This window comes from Geotrypetes seraphini, chromosome 3 (assembly GCF_902459505.1).
Source record: "Geotrypetes seraphini chromosome 3, aGeoSer1.1, whole genome shotgun sequence".
In the NCBI taxonomy this organism is placed as follows: domain Eukaryota; kingdom Metazoa; phylum Chordata; class Amphibia; order Gymnophiona; family Dermophiidae; genus Geotrypetes; species Geotrypetes seraphini.
In genome coordinates, this window is record NC_047086.1 from 295,373,903 (window position 1) to 295,390,119 (window position 16,217).

Genomic DNA, 16,217 nt, shown 5'->3' on the forward strand with positions numbered 1-16,217 from the left:
CATATTGCCCGACACCAAAACGTCTATAGCATCAAGCTTACTTACTGTTATATTGCTACAGCTACTATACTACTATACTTTACTATACTGATACTATATACACACACGGACTATCTATATTAACCAAATGAGCAGGATCGGTGTATGGAAGCCACCATTATAGCATGGTGAGACAGCGCAAGCTCGTTCAGACCTGCCCAGACATGCCCAGGATGTCATCTTCCATAAAACAGCTTCCAACCTGGCTAGATTTTATGCATGGACATACCCAGGCGGCACAAACCGTTGTTGATAAGACACTTATGGGAGAAAAAATTGTTTGCATCCAAATATAAGAAAAAATCACGACAAAATTGAAGATTTCTCTGAAATGGTACGTGATGGGTAATTTTTGATGTAATATTCATGATCAGCACCCAAAATTCTATAAGAAACACCCAGCAGTGTTCAGGAAGCAAAAACTTTGTTGTGCAGTGCTATCAGTGTTGAATTCTGACGGGGTATTTAAAAGATCCTACACTTGTTGTGAAGAAAAACTAAGGGCTCCTTTTACAAAGCCACGCTAGGGCCTTAATGCGTGGAATAGCACATGCTAGCTGCTACTGCTTCCTTTTGAGCAGGCGGTAGATTTTCAGCTAGCGCGCACGCTAATCCGGTGCGTGCGCTAAAATGCTTAGCACACCTTCATGAAAGGAGCCCTACAAGTAGTGTTCCAATTGCTTAAAGCCAAATTTACAACAAATGTGAACTAACACCAGCAAGAAGTGCAACTACAGGTGTCACAATCCAAACAGCATAACCAAAGAATACCCGGTAATTCGAATACACATAATATTCAAGTTTCAAGTTTTATTAAAATTTGATTCAATTGCTTATCAAAGTTTCTAAATGAAGCACAAAAATTAAAAAGGGTACAATAACATTTAAAAGACGTATTGATTTAACACAAAATACAACATAAGAACATAAGAAAAGCCCTCACTGGATCAGACCGAGGTCCATCCAAACAAGAAGGGAAAGAAAGGGAGAAATATATTTGTTGTAGGATAGAACACATAGGGTAAAAACAATTAGATAGGGGATAGAAAAATGGAGAATCATGGAAAGGATGGAAGAAGGTCCATGGGATGTTATAGAATGAATAGCTTTTTAATTTGCCTTTGAACCAGTCAATGGTTTTTTCTTCCCTTAAATGCACAGGTAGTGCATTCCAAAGTTGCGGAGCGGTGACCGAAAAAAGTGCATGGCGTTTTGCACTAATTGTCATTAGCGATGGAATAGTTAGCAATTGTTGGTCGGTAGACCTAAGTGGGCGAATGGGCATATATGCTATAAGAAGTTTGTATATAAATTGCGGTGCTTTTGATAATAGTGTTTTAAATGAGAGGGCATTGGATGAAGTTAAGAGGTGATAGGCTCCAGAGTAATCTAAGGAAATACTTTTTTACAGAAAGAGTGGTAGATGCATGAAACAGTCTCCCAGAAGAGGTGGTGCAGACAGAGACTGTGTCTGAATTTATTAGGGTTTGAAATGATTTTTATGGCTGTGTTCTGTGTTATTTGGAGACGTACTGTTTCCTTTTGGGTAATTCCCTTAAATAGAGAATTACAATAGTTGAGTTTGGAGATCACTAAAGAGTGGATCAGAAAACAAAGCCAGATGTTGCATTCCTTAGACACTGGAGTGGAGACTGTCACGAGTGAGTGCTGCAGGGATCTCATGTGAGCCTGCGCCCATGGGACAACATTCAGCTTTGCCACCATTGGCCCAAAGACCCAGGCATAGATCTAGGCACAAGGACACAGGTCTGACTCAGATCCAGGAACAGTTATCACAGACAGTACTGTTTCCACATGAATTGGTTGACTCGCTTGAGGTTGAGCATGGGGGCAGAAGGAGCCTTCTTTCTTTGGTACAATAAAATAAATGGAGTAGCAAGCTCTGACTTCGACACCAGAGACACCACTCCTATGTTTCTTAAGGAGTTGAGACTGACCAGAGATTGGCAAGAGAACCCCACAAAGGAATCTGCAATTTGGGAGGCAAACTCCAACTTGTACCCGTGTCGGATGACATTGAGGACCCATTGATCTGTTGTCACTTTGACCCACTTCCCATAAAGGCAGTGTGGTATTGAAGGATGCCCAAGACCACAGAATAGATTTTGTACTCAAAAGGCTTTTTGATTCTGTGGCCTCGGGTTTGCAAGCGGCTTTGTCGTTAGAGCCTGTCACTTCATATAATAGATTATGGCTGACTTACATATCCTTTCTTTTAATGTGAATGGTTTGAACCATCCTATTAAAAGAAAAAAGATAGCCAACTATGTGTCTAATAAACATCCTGATGTGATATACTTACAAGAGACCCACCTCCCGCCCACTGCCTCCTTGAAATTTAAATTGAAGGGATATTCCACTCATTTATATTCTCCTGCAACTCAGAGGAAAAAAAATGGGATATCAATACTTCTCAGTGACAAGCTATCCCCTGTTGTTCACTCTATTAAAACGGATTCTGACGGTAGATGGTGTCTAGTACATGCTGCGTTGCACTCTGTAGATTTTGTGTTCCTTAATATTTACGCTCCTGTCTTGGACCACCCAGATTTTTTTAAAGACCTTCAGCTGGCGTTAGTTGAACACGATTCTCGTTCTCTGATACTGGGCGGGGATTTCAATCAAATTCAAGATACTTACATAGACAGATCATCCTCTTGCAGACCCTCCAAATCCAAATCTTTTGCAGCTCTACATGCTTTAAAAGAAGCCTTCTCCCTTGTAGATCCATGGCGCTTATTAAATCCAAAAGGTAGGGAATATTCCCACTTTTCACCGCCACATAACACCTACTCGAGGATTGATTTCTTTCTTCTTTCCTCTCCTCTCATTCAAGATGTGACAAACGCTATCATACACCCAATATCTCTTACAGACCATGCAGCTATTTCTTTGCATTTATCTATTTCTGCTCCGCACAAAGAATCTCCTTCTTGGCGACTTAACAATACCTTACTCTTAGATGAGATAATAGTGGACAAAATCAAATCCTTTACTACAGAATTCTTCGAATTTAATACAAAAGATCCAGAAATTTGTCCTTCTATCATCTGGGAAGCCTACAAAGCTTCTCTCAGAGGTGAATTGATTAAGCTTGCTTCCTGGAAAAAGAAACAATCCATGCAAAAAGAAAAAGAATTGGAAATTTCTATTAAAAACCTAGAATTACAACATATGTCTACTCATTTACATGATCCATCCTTATTCCAACGTATTCAAAACCTTAAATATGAATATAATACTTTGGTCTCTTGCACGGCCCGAAGAGATATCTTTATTTCAACTTCTGGTCACTATATGGGAGATAATCTCATGGGTCGCCCTTTAGCTAGATATCTCAAAACCAAATCAAAACGTTTACACATTTCAGCTATTCAAGACCCATCAGGACAATTAGTAAGAACCAGACCGTTGATTTCCTCCCAATTTGAAAAATTTTATACTGCCCTATATCATTCTGAGTCTTCGGCCCCTGATTCGGACATAGATTCTTTTCTTGCTTCTTTAAATCATCCGACTATATCGGAATCTATTAAAACAAAACTAGATGCTCCTATAACTACAAATGAGATTGAGACTGCTATATCCTCCTTACCCGCTGGGAAAGCCCCTGGACCAGATGGTTTTACTGGTGAATTTTTTAAAAGTTTCCGAGCTCTCTTGGCACCTCAACTTCTAACATATTATGATTTCCTCCACTCCACTCCGGACAAACAATTTAACTTCACTGAGGCCACCATTGTAGTTATTCCCAAGCCAGATAGGGATGCTACTATGGTTAAAAATTTTCGTCCTATCTCTCTCCTCAATTTGGATTACAAAATCATGGCGAAAATTCTATCACTAAGACTTAACACAGTGATCCCAACCCTCGTACATAAAGATCAAACAGGATTCATCAAACAAAGATATATAGGAGATAATATACGTTTATTTCATCATATAAATGCTCACGCTAAAACAATGTCGGAGCCTGTGATTGGCCTGGCCATCGATGCTGAAAAGGCCTTTGACCGAGTGGAGTGGCCTTTCTTATTCCGAGTACTGAAATGGTACAACTTTGGTTCCTTTTTCACAAATTGGATAGAAACATTATATCGTCAACCCACGGCCCGTATCCTGATTAATAACTCTCTCTCTAATAGATTTTCCCTTTACAGAGGTACCCGTCAAGGCTGTCCCCTTTCACCATTATTATTTGATCTAGCATTGGAACCTTTATTATCTGCTATCCGACAGTGTTCCCTAATAAAAGGTATTCCCTCATCCAATCGAGACATTAAATTGGCAGCTTATGCCGATGACGTTCTCCTCTTTCTCAGAGATCCCCTTTTCTCTCTACCCCATCTCATTTACATAGTTTCCCAATATTCTCGTCTCTCGGGATACTCTGTCAACTGGGAGAAGTCGGAGATCTTTCCTCTTAATGACCATATTTCCTTCTCAGATCTAGCTCACTTCTCTTTTCCATGGTCACAAGGAGCTGTGAAATATTTGGGAATCCTAATTCATAAAGATCCAGATCATGCTCAGGATCTTAACATATCCAAAATCAAAAATTTAATTTTAAATACTACAACGCGTTGGTCTCCGCTTTATCTGTCCTGGTGGGGTAGAATAGCCTCCATTAAAATGACTCTGGCTCCACAAATTAATTACATTCTTTCTATGCTTCCCCTTTTATGCCGGAAAAAATTCTTTCATTGGCTTAATATGAAAATTTCTGAATTTATTTGGAACAAGAAAAAACCTCGTATTGCTCTCGCCAAGCTGAAGGCCTCTAAGATTAATGGCGGCCTAAATCTACCAGATTTTTACTACTATTATATTGCATCATTAGCCAAATATGGAGCTCAATGGATAGTTGACTCGAACCCTCAAGATCAACCAGCATGGTTCGAAATGGAACGCTTTTTATGTACACCACTACACGTCTCGTGCTTTCTTACAGTGTCAATACCTAGACACTTGAGAAGGTATTCTTTATTATGTGCAACGCAGCATGCTTTACGCCTATTAGATGCAGCGGCTGAAATTCACGCTGATGAAGGCCCACTCATGTCCCTTTGGAATAACTCTAAAATTCAGATCAATGGAAGATCCCTCTCATGGAAAAGGTGGCAGCGGGCGGGTGTGTGGTTTGTTCATCAATTGATCTCCTCTAATTCTTTTGTCCCCTTTGATATTTTCCGTTCCACATACTCACTCCCATCCTCTGTACGATCACAATGGCTTATGCTTACTGGAATATTAGATAATATACATACACGCCCTGATTTTATGACCTCTATTCATACTGTTCGTCATTGGTCTACTCTGGCTTTACTGAAGGGTAAGGCAATATCTCTTTTTTATGGTATACTAAGAGATCACTTCTTCACTTTTTCAACTCAATCTATGAACCATTGGGACTCTATTTTGAAAACCACGCTTTCTGAAATAGATTGGGAACTCTTCTGGTCTTCCACAAATCGTCCTCTTTTATCATCCAGAGTTTCACAATCAATGTACTTTGTTATGTGGAATGCAGTATGGACTCCATATCGTAAGTGGAAAGCGAATCTACAACAAGATTCTACCTGTTGGAACTGTCTGAAAGCACCCGGAACTCTCGATCACATGCTTTTCCACTGCAATATGGTTCATTCCTTTTGGCTTCGTATTTGGGATACCATAAAATCTATCACTAAATGTTCAGAAGTGATCTCCATGGACATTATAATTCTTCGTTCTCAACACCCATGTTTTGCACAATCAAATTGCCCGCCTAAACTCATTGACACCATGTTCGTGACAGCTCTAATGCATATTCTGAAAAACTGGAAATCATCCTCATTGCTAGACTACACTTTTTGGTGGAACTCTTTAAGTATGTACCATAAATTTGAATCTTATGCATATGAGAAGAAATTGTTTTCTCGATCTTCCACAAACTTGACACGAAACAAATCACCTTGGCCATTCTTAGATTCATATGTTCGTTCTGCTCTATAGACACTTCTGCCTCTCTCTTTCTCTCTCTCTATCTCTCTCTATTTCTCATTCTCTCTCTCTTCCTTTATCTTTCTCTCTCTTTCTCTTATCCCTCCTGCTTCTCTGTCTTCTTCTATTCCTTTTCTAAGCAGTTCCAGATACTCTGGATCCTTCTCATTAATCTAGTTTTATTCAAATGATTGTAGATACGAATATTTGATACATGATTTTTATTATGATCTATATGTTTGAACTGCTTTCTGTTTATAATTCCTATAATATTCAATAAAATCATTGAACTAAAAAAAAAAGAGCCTGTCACTTCAAGCTGCATCAAGATCCTGACGCTATCATAAATAAAGATCTTCCATACTAGGAAGTTCTCTTTTACCCAGAGGGTGGTTGACACATGGAACGCGCTTCTGGAGGTTGTGATAGGCCAGAGCACATTACAGGGGTTCAAGGAAGGTTTAGATAGGTTCCTAAAGGATAAGGGGATTGAGGGGTACAGATAGAAGTAGAGGTAGGTTATAGAAATGGTCAGGAACCACTTCACAGGTCATAGACCTGATGGGCCGCCGCGGGAGCAGACCACTGGGCGCAATGGACCTCTGGTCTGACCCAGTGGAGGCAACTTCTTATGTTCTTATGCTCTTATTTCTAGAGTGGACTAGATGGCCAATGTCCTGTATGACGTGTTCAGGGTGGTGAGTAAGCTGTCGACTTACTGTATCTCTGCGCGCCAGATGCTGTGGATCAGACAGCGGTCTGATGATTCTTCATCCATGGCACATTGGGGCAGTTATAATTTGGGAATGGTCTGGACAACCTTATGGCCAGTGTGCAGGACTGTAAACCGAAGTCATTTCCGGATAGCAGGCCATGGTCCTCTAAAGGGCTGGGGCATTCCAGTTTTCATTCTTCCAGAAGATATTGTTAGTATTCCTGAGGCCCCTCCGACCAGAAATCTTATTGGAGCACCAGACAAAGATTTGATGCAGCTAGGCACCTGAAATCTTTGGGAGCACGTTCTACTTTCACCCCAAAGAAGCATTTATGATGCCAGGCCCTCAGCTGCCCCTCTGAGCATTGAAGGGAAGCTCTCGGCATTCTAGAGGAGTGGGTAGAGCTGGACATTCTGCAAGACAGGTACAAGCTCAATTTTTATCATCCCCTTTCAGAACATTTTTTGGACTCCCCAGCTAGAAGTAAATTTATAATGAGCTGCCTTGTTTTAAGCAGCAAGAACATACACATAGTTTCAAGGTAGGTATTTTCATGTTCAGGGGCAGCGACCATATTTACATTCTCAGGGACGCGGCAGAGGAAATCAGGGCAGTAGAAGGCTGCGAGGCACCATGATTACAGTCCTGCGGATGCTGCTGGAGTTGGGAGGTTTTTGGTCATCTTACGGTGGGTCGGATGGGAGAATCAATGGGGGTTCGGGTGCGCCGAGGAGGGGTCGGGGGGTTCGCCGATGAAGAACTTCCTTACTGTGAGTGAGGGGGGAGTCACGCCGGGCATGAATTGTAAGGGAGCCGGCAAGACCGCAGGGACCATTGTATGTGCGCATGCGCACTCCTGCCAGCCACGGACCTACTGATCACAGATCAGAGATCACGCAGGTAAGAGTGCGCATGCACACTTAGGGCTCCTTTTATCAAGGTGCGGTAGGGGGGTTTAACGCGTGGAATACTGCGCGTTAAACCACCTGCCACGCTAGCCACTAACGCCTCCATTGACGAGGCATTAGTATTTTGGCTTGCCGCAGGAGTTAGCACGTGATGAAATGTCCGCGCTATCCCCCGTAGCGCACCTTGATAAAAGGAGCCCATAGCGTTTTATTATAGTAGATACACACATACATACATATAAACACATACATATAAATCACATCTAGTATGACCTAATATGTAACCCAGCCCTAGAGCTGGTATAAGTGCTAGCATAAAATAGGTATGTGAAAATATGCATATAGTAGGTATAACTTTATAAAATTACTCTTTGAATGTGAACTTTAATTTAAAAAATTGGGGCTAAGTCTGTGAGTGAAAAGTACTCAGAGATGTTGCAAGCATTCTACATGAATATTACTTTTTAAAATTCATTAAAGTTGAAACTATGAACAGACTGCCAGTTTGAAAGATATAAGATATAATGGTACAAAAGAGATCATCTTGGTCATTTGCCAGGAAATGTCCAGTTAACCTTTCTTCAATCAACAGAAAGATAAATCAGATGGGTACTTTCATCTTCGTTCTTCATGATTTGTTTCAGTGTTTTATTCTGTTGCTTGCTTGTTATTAGAAAGTTAGGTCTTTGTCATATTGTTTACACGTTATTGTCAAGTATTTTCAGCAGGTGGCACTGTGGCTTTCAAAATCTACAGCTTATTTCATAAGATATTGTAGGAAGTGAAGTTGTTTTCATTATGTTGGGCTCCTTGGCTATTGAGAGTTAGCCTGTCCTGTTAAAAGGAAATGTGCAAAATGGTCAAGGTTAGGGGTTAAGAATAAACAACATAATAATAGCAGTGAGAGATCTCTGTCCTGGAGAGTTTTTTGGGTTTTGGGGAGGAGGTGGAGATAATGATTCTGAAACAAACATTTATATAAAAGCACTGCAATATGAATGGGCAAATTAGAATGTTGTGTAAATGGAGTTAAATTAAAAGGACAAAGAATGTCCTTTTTACATTCGCGCCTCTTCTCAAAAAAATAAAGACACTAAGGCCCTGATTCTCCAAAAGTGCGTCCCGATTTTAGGCAGCTGTAGGCGTCCTACAGCTGTCTAATCAGCCAATCGGGATGCACGTTTTTTAAAAAAAAATGCTCCCCAGGCAGGCCGCCTATATTGAAGGCGAGGCCCGCAAGACACCTAGGCCCTGATTCTGTATAGGACGCCCGGGAGAGGCGTCCTATTCAGAATCGGCCTACACTAAAACCCCGATTCTGTAACCGGCGTCCATGTTACAGACGCTGGTTAGAGAATCGGGTTAGATTAGACACGGCCCGCTACACTTATCGCGGCAAGGGATCTCTCTGCCGCTATAAGTATAGCGGGCCGCGGCCTGTCCGATTGGATGCCCCCCCCTCCGACACTACCGACCGCCCCCCCCCCCCGACATTACCGATCTCCCTCCCACCCCGACACTACCGATTGCTGGCAGGAGGGTGTCCAATCCCTCCTGCCCGAAGACGCACCCCCCCCCCCGCCCCCCCCCCAGTGCTAACAACCCCCTAACCTCCAAACTAACCTGTTCTTCAGGCCAGACGGTTCTTGCCCGTCCAGCCTGTAGGCCCGCCTGGTCGAAATGAGGCGGGCTCGCCCCTTCCCGGCCCATCCCGCCGAAGCCTAAGGCCTGATTGGCCCAGGCTCTAGAAGCCAATCAGACCTTAGACTTAGTGGGGATGGGCGGATCCGCTATGCCTAAGGCCTGATTGGTCCAAGCTTCTAGAGCCTATGCCAATCAGGCCTTAGGCTTTGGCGGTATGGGCCGGGAAGGGGCGAGCCCGCCTCATTTCGACCAGGCGGGCCTACAGGCTGGACGGGCAAGAACCATCTGGCATGAAGAACAGGTTAGTTTGGAGGTTTGGGGGTTGTTAGCGCCGGGGGGTGCGTTTTCGGGCAGGAGGGATTGGACACCCTCCTGCCAGCAATCGGTAGTGTCGGGGTGGGAGGGAGATCGGTAATGTTGGGGGGGGGGCGGTCGGTAGTGTCGGAGGGGGGGCATCCGATCGGACAGGCCGCGGCCCGCTATACTTATAGCGGCAGAGAGATCCCTTGCCGCGATAAGTATAGCGGCTGCGTCTACTTACAATGTAGACCAGCATTTTGCTGGCCTACATTTTAAGGTTTCTTCCTCTACTAGGGAGACGCGTAGGGCCACCTAGGTTCACCTAAGGCCCGCCTAAGGCTCTTAGGCAAGCTTAGGCGTCTTGCGGGTCTCCCTAGGCTCCCGGAAGCGCCTTCAGGCCTGCCTGGGGAGCATTTTTTTAAAAAAACGTGCATCCCGATTGGCTGATTAGACAGCTGTAGGATGCCTACAGCTGCCTAAAATTGGGACGCACTTTTGGAGAATCAGGGCCTAAAACTCCAAAACCATTCCTCTGAGCAATTACAGTTGGTGCCTACTGCTACTCTATAAAATTCTTCCATTTGTTGTAATGTGGCTGACTGTAGAAAATACAGTAGGTTGTTTCTAAAGCACACCAGGATGGGATTTGTGAAACAAGAGTTTTTCTATTGACAAAGAAGGATTGAGCGAAGCATACAAATGACTGATGTCATCAGACAGCACTGGGATAGGACCACTCTACCACAGCTAGAACATAGTGTAAAGTTCGGAGCAAGCACAGCCCTTCCCATGCATTGCAGTTTTCGCAGCCCCTCAGTTTTTTTGCTTTTCTTTGTTGCTATCCTGCTCTGCCACATGAACGTGAAACAAAGCTTTAACTTTTTATTGTTTTTGATGCTGTTTTTCACTTGAGGAATGAGACATCATGGACTAGGTTCGGTAAATGGTGCCCACACATTTAGATGCAGAAAAAATGCATGCCGAGTGCTGTTCTATTAATGGTGCCTTGAGTTGTGTATCGTTGACAGAATAGCGTCTAGCACTGGGAACTGTGGATTTACAGTAATTGAAACCTGGTATAAATCCTCATATGTAAGTTAGGTGCGGATCCCCCAAATTCTATAAGACTGTGCGCATCTTTAGTGAACACCCCTGACCTGCCCATGCTCCTCCCATATCCACGCCCCCTTTTCAGTTATGCGCTAAAGGATTTGTATGTACATCTTTATAGAATAACGCTTAGCAAATCCTAATTAGAGCCAATTAACTGCAATAATTGATTGTTAGCGCCCAATTATTGCTAGTTATCAGTTTGTTATTCAATTAAATCGCGTGCACAAATTGATGTACAACCAAATTTATATTTGTAATTTTGGGAGCTACCATACTGTATATAGAAACTGGAGGAATGTCTCCAAACTCAGGAAATGTGCTTGAAATGTGTCAGAAAATGTCTCTTGTGCTTCAGTCCTGACTATGACTAAAATTACAGTACACATTATGCTCAAACATCACTAAGCAAACAGACCAATTAAATTGCCACTAAATATCACTACAGACCGCTAAACTCAAAACTGGATATTTTGTGAGTAGTCCAGTGATGGAGTCAGCACTTAACCACCTAAATTTAGTGGTCAAATCAGACCACTTTAAAGTCAGTCCTATCTTTAGGTGGTGTCACTTATGCAGTTAAATGCTGAATACTGCACTTAACCACATAAAAGATAGTCAGGTATCCAGACATGGCCAGCATTGAATATCTGGGAATAATGATCCCAGCAGCTAAAACTCCCCCACCACGTTCAGCTAAATATTAGATGTTGAAAATAAGCCGCAGTGGCTTCAATTCTGAAATAAGGCCATTTAGAAACATAGAAACATGATGGCAGATAAAAGCCAAACTGACCATCTAGTCTGCCCATCCACAGTACCGTATTTTCACGCATATAACGCGCGCGTTATACACGATTTTACAAACCGTGCATAACCATGCGCGTTATACGTGTGAGCGCGTTTTACAATTTTTTTTTTACATTCTGATCCGGCATTCCCCCTGCAAACCGGCATCCTCCCCCCCCCGCTCGCGTCACCCCCCCTCCCCCGCGATCCTACATCCCCCCCCAGCACCGCAAATACAACTCTTACCCGATTGGGCACCGGCACCGGCACCAGCACCAATACACAGCATGTGCCAGTGCCCGAAGATCCTCCCTCGTTGGTTTGGACTGGGCTGGGCCGGGCGGTGCGAGAGAGATCCTCCTTCTTCCTCTGCCGGGCTGGACTAGGCTTTGAGCATTTGCGCATGCTCAAAGCCTTCTGGTCTCGCTCTCTCCGAGATAATCTGGGCACTCACTATTCACAGGGAATGTGATTTAAATAGGAAATACATTTTCACATTAACTGCTTGTAACACAGAGAAAACTTCTATGCCCTAAGAGTGTTCCTTCATCACATTTATGGGTCCTCTGTCATAATTCAAATGGACAATTAATTAGTGGTATTTTACATTAAAAATGGAGGGGACTTGGACTCTCTTTTCCTCTATCAAGAGACAGGTAGAATCTAGGAGGAGTTTCTTTGCCAACTGTATCCTGATATAGCCACCTACATACCTGGACCACAAAATCAGTTAGCTAACATGCTCACTAGGGCCCTTCATCCTCATGAATGGACCCTTTATTCAACTGTTCTGACTCCTTTCAAAAGTGGAGAACACCTCGAATTGGCCTCTACATTAGCAAAGAAAATGCAAAACTTCTTCTCTGTTGTTCCAGTCTTCCTTCTCCCCTACATTTCAAACCAGGTGCACTAGCAATCCTAGAAGTTCATTCTCATTTCTTCTTTTATGCTTAACCTCTAGTTCCATTCATACTAAGAGTGTTCCTCAAATTCCGACAAAGCCATTGAGCTGGCTACCGGTGTGGTTGCAGTGCTAGATGCCCAAAATGGGGTCTCTACACTTCTAGCTTTGGTGGAGCCACAGCCTTTGTTCTTAGAGATGGAGTAGATGGGGAGCGAAGTCAGGTACCCTTTCAGGAATTTCTGACATTAGAAAGTGGCTCCACCATTATTAAGAGAAGGAAAAAGCTAGAGAAGTCATCTTGGAGGAGTTATGGGATGCCGTTGGAAACATGGAAGATTCCTTGATAGAAAGAATGGGTTTGTTAAGACAAGAGACTCCCTACAAACCCAGGTAACTCATTGTGAAGAAATGATGGTTCAAAATGAGAAAACTTCACTGATGGATAAAGACCTTAAAAAGTTGGAGAAAGATCTTTTAGATATGAAAAATGTACAAGGTACTCTACTTAAAGATCATATTTTTACCCACCAGAAACTTGAGACTTTGGAAAATTATGAACAGCATTTGAATTTGCGCTTTATTAACTGTCCTAAATCCCCTGTTTATACACCATCTGATATGTTGAAGAAATATATGGTGGAAGTCTTGCAAGTAAGTACCTTAGGAATCTTAACACCTCTCACATGGGTTTATTTTGTGGATTGGAGAGTGGAGTCTCAAGAAGATCCAAGAAAAGAAGGCTTAATGGATATTTTTGATCTCTCTGGTTTCTAAAGGTATCTAATCCAGTGGTGACCAGAGCCACTTTGATTGCTTCTTTTGCCTTAGAGCCAGATCAGAACTGACTCTTCTGACTGTATTTTCAATATAAAGAAGTTGATTTTCTAGGACATAAGGTGCAGATTTTTCCTGACCTCTGTAGAGCCACTCAACTCAAAAGGAAAGCTTTTTTTAGCTTCAAAATCTTAGATGTTGGCTTTAGAAGGGACATTTTTCCTTCAGTTTCCTTGTATATGTTTCATAAAGTTTGATTTGAAGTCATATATTTTACTAGATCCATAACAGTTACTTTTCTAGAAGCAAGGAAATTTCCTAAGTTTGTGACATCTACTCCTTCTCCTAATATTGCAAAATACCAATTGTAAATCTCTTGCTTATTGGTATAATTTATTTCTTTGTCCTGCTCCCCTTTTTTTCTTTTTCCTTATTTCTTCTTTTTTTTTTGTAGTGTATTGATCTCTACTGTGAATGATATATTTTTTTCTCATTATTATGTATTATTATGATGCAGATTTGTAGCAGGGTACAATATATTTCTGTTTGTCAAGAGTTATCTTGAATATATTTGAAAATTTATATATATATATACATATATATATATACTAGTGTTTAAGCCCGTTAGATTAACGGGTGCTAGATGAACGCCTCTCCTGCTTTTGAACCTGGGCAGGGGCAGAGGCAGAGCCGGGGTGGGAGGGAGTGACGGTGGGAGAGCAATTTCAAAGCCTCGGCAGCGGCGGCTCCTTGAACAATCTGCGCTCGCGGTCTGGCTGGCTCCCCCACCAAATCCCTTCGCAGCGGCAGCCCCTCCCGCATCCGTCCCCGCGTCCCAAGCCTCTCCGAAGGCCGGCTCCCACGAAAATGGTACCCCTCTGTCCAAAGTCACGGCGGCAGCCTCCCTCAAGACACATTTCAAATCTGACATATTGTAATCACAAAACAGAAAATAAAATTATTTTTCTTACCTTTTGTTGTCTGGTCATTATTCATACCATGTAGGGGTCCCAGGCTATGGTTGGCTTTTGATAACTCGCTTGCCAGGGCCCCTTCTTTCTTCTTCCCTCCCTCCATCCCTGCAGCTGAAGACAGGCACCTCCCCCCAGTGGTCTGAGACAGGAGGGAGCAGTTAGGAGAGGGTCTGAGGGCAAAGAGGGGCTCAACAGCGCACAACCACCTTTCCTTCCCTCCCTCCATCAGGTGCAGTGAATCCACCAATGTTAAAAGGAGCCGCGTCAAAATCGGAGCCCTGCCACTGCCATAGCACTTTCCCCTCTGCCTTGGTCCCGCCCCTTCTCTGACATATGGGAGCATGGCAGAGGGAACGTGTTACGGTGGCGGCAGGGCTTCAATTTCAAAGCAGCTCCTTTTAACATAGGCGGAGCTGAACTGTACCTGATGGAGGAAGGGAAGGAACGGTGGGGCAAATTTCGGCAACGGCAGGAATTGTTTGGCGGGCCAAGCACCGTGAAACTTTGTTTCTTTAGGCAGCCCCGGTTGTTTACTTGGATTCAATGTCAGCATTAGGGTTCGCTGGCCGCCAGCCGTGAGAGCCAGGTGAGGAAGGCCGCCGCAGCCTCGCGGCTAGGTAGGGGGACAACAATGGCGCTTATGCTCAAGCCCCCGCCGCAGCTCCTCTCTCGATCCTGGTGCGGTTCGAGAGAGGAGTCGTGGCGGCGGCTTGAGCATAAGCTGCGGCGGCCTTCCTCACCCGGCTCTCATGGCTGGCGGCCAGCGAACCCTAATGCTGACATTGAATCCAAATAAACAACTGGCGCTGCCTAAAGAAACATGGTAATCATATTCTATCCTGAAAGCCCCCGCCGTAGCTCCTCTCTTGATCCTGCTGCAGTTCGAGAGAGGAGCCGTGGCGGCAGCTTGAGCATAGTGCACAGTGAGAGCCAGGGGCGCGCATGCGCACTCATTTTTCCGCGACGGATCAGGGAACACGACTTTTGAGTGTGCATGTGCGGCCTAGCATTTTATTATATTAGATATAAAGTCCTATTGTAATATTGGTAGCCCTCCTGGTCTGCTCTCTGAATACTATCTGCAAGGCAATTACCTCACCCTCTTTATACTATCATTGTGCTGCACTAGTATTTGGTCCAGGTTTCAGTGTGGGACAGTGCTTTCAGTCAAACAGTGATGACGAGTTTATCTTTCAGTGTTAACAACTTTTACATTTGACAGTGCAGGAGCTAAGACAATTCAATGCTGGGTAGCCCCAAGCTCGGGAGTCACCCACTTGTCTGCTAATTTCAATCTTGCTTAATGATGGAAAAACAGTGTTTCTTACCTCTGCTTTTCATAGACTGCAAGACTGATAAGACTTCTAATCCCTCCCTCCCATCCCCCCCACCCCCACCCCCCAAGACTTATCTGAATGTTTTGAGCATTGGAGCTGAGGAGACTGATTCACGTGGGAAGAGCCATGCATGCTCTAAATTTAACACTGTGTTCTGAGCTCTAGAAGAGCAGTTCTGTTCTGATGTTGTCAGATGACATCATCCACTTGTGTGGATGATGAGCAGCATTTCTATCTCTTGACAAAGGTTTTCCTGCCTCCTGTATTTCAGTGCTATATGTTTCATATGTATGTTGGAGTTCGTGCTGGAGGAGGAATCGGGGATGAAATTGAGGATCCTGCTGGAGATGAATATGAAATCTATCGCATCATTTTTGACATTACCTTCTTCTTCTTTGTGATAGTCATTCTTCTAGCCATCATACAAGGTATGTGAACTTTCCTATTCCATTCTCATTACTGAGATCTCCACTTACTTTTTAATCAACTTCTGGTGGGGCTCAAGGTTAACATAAGTGAGCGTTAGGCAGGATGAATGTTTAGCTCTTCTAGTTTTTCTTTCATTGTCCAGGGCTACTGCTTCTGACAGGGTGTTTCCTGAATTCAAAGTGGAAGAGCCATGGTTCATTCATGGGTACACACCTGTCTGGAAGTCATTCCTTTAAATAAGTGGTTCCCTAAGCTGTCCTGGAGGAACACCAGTCAGACAAGTTTTCAGG

General features: G+C 43.4%; 1 protein-coding gene across 1 annotated transcript in view; it reads left to right on the forward strand.

Annotated features, from left to right (window-relative positions):
* The window catches only part of RYR2 (ryanodine receptor 2), a 1,389,277-nt gene that overhangs the window by 1,346,330 nt on the left and 26,730 nt on the right, over positions 1-16,217 (forward strand). Inside the window, 1 exon segment of the mRNA XM_033937646.1 lies at positions 15,770-15,926. Coding sequence (XP_033793537.1) covers positions 15,770-15,926 — 157 coding nt within the window.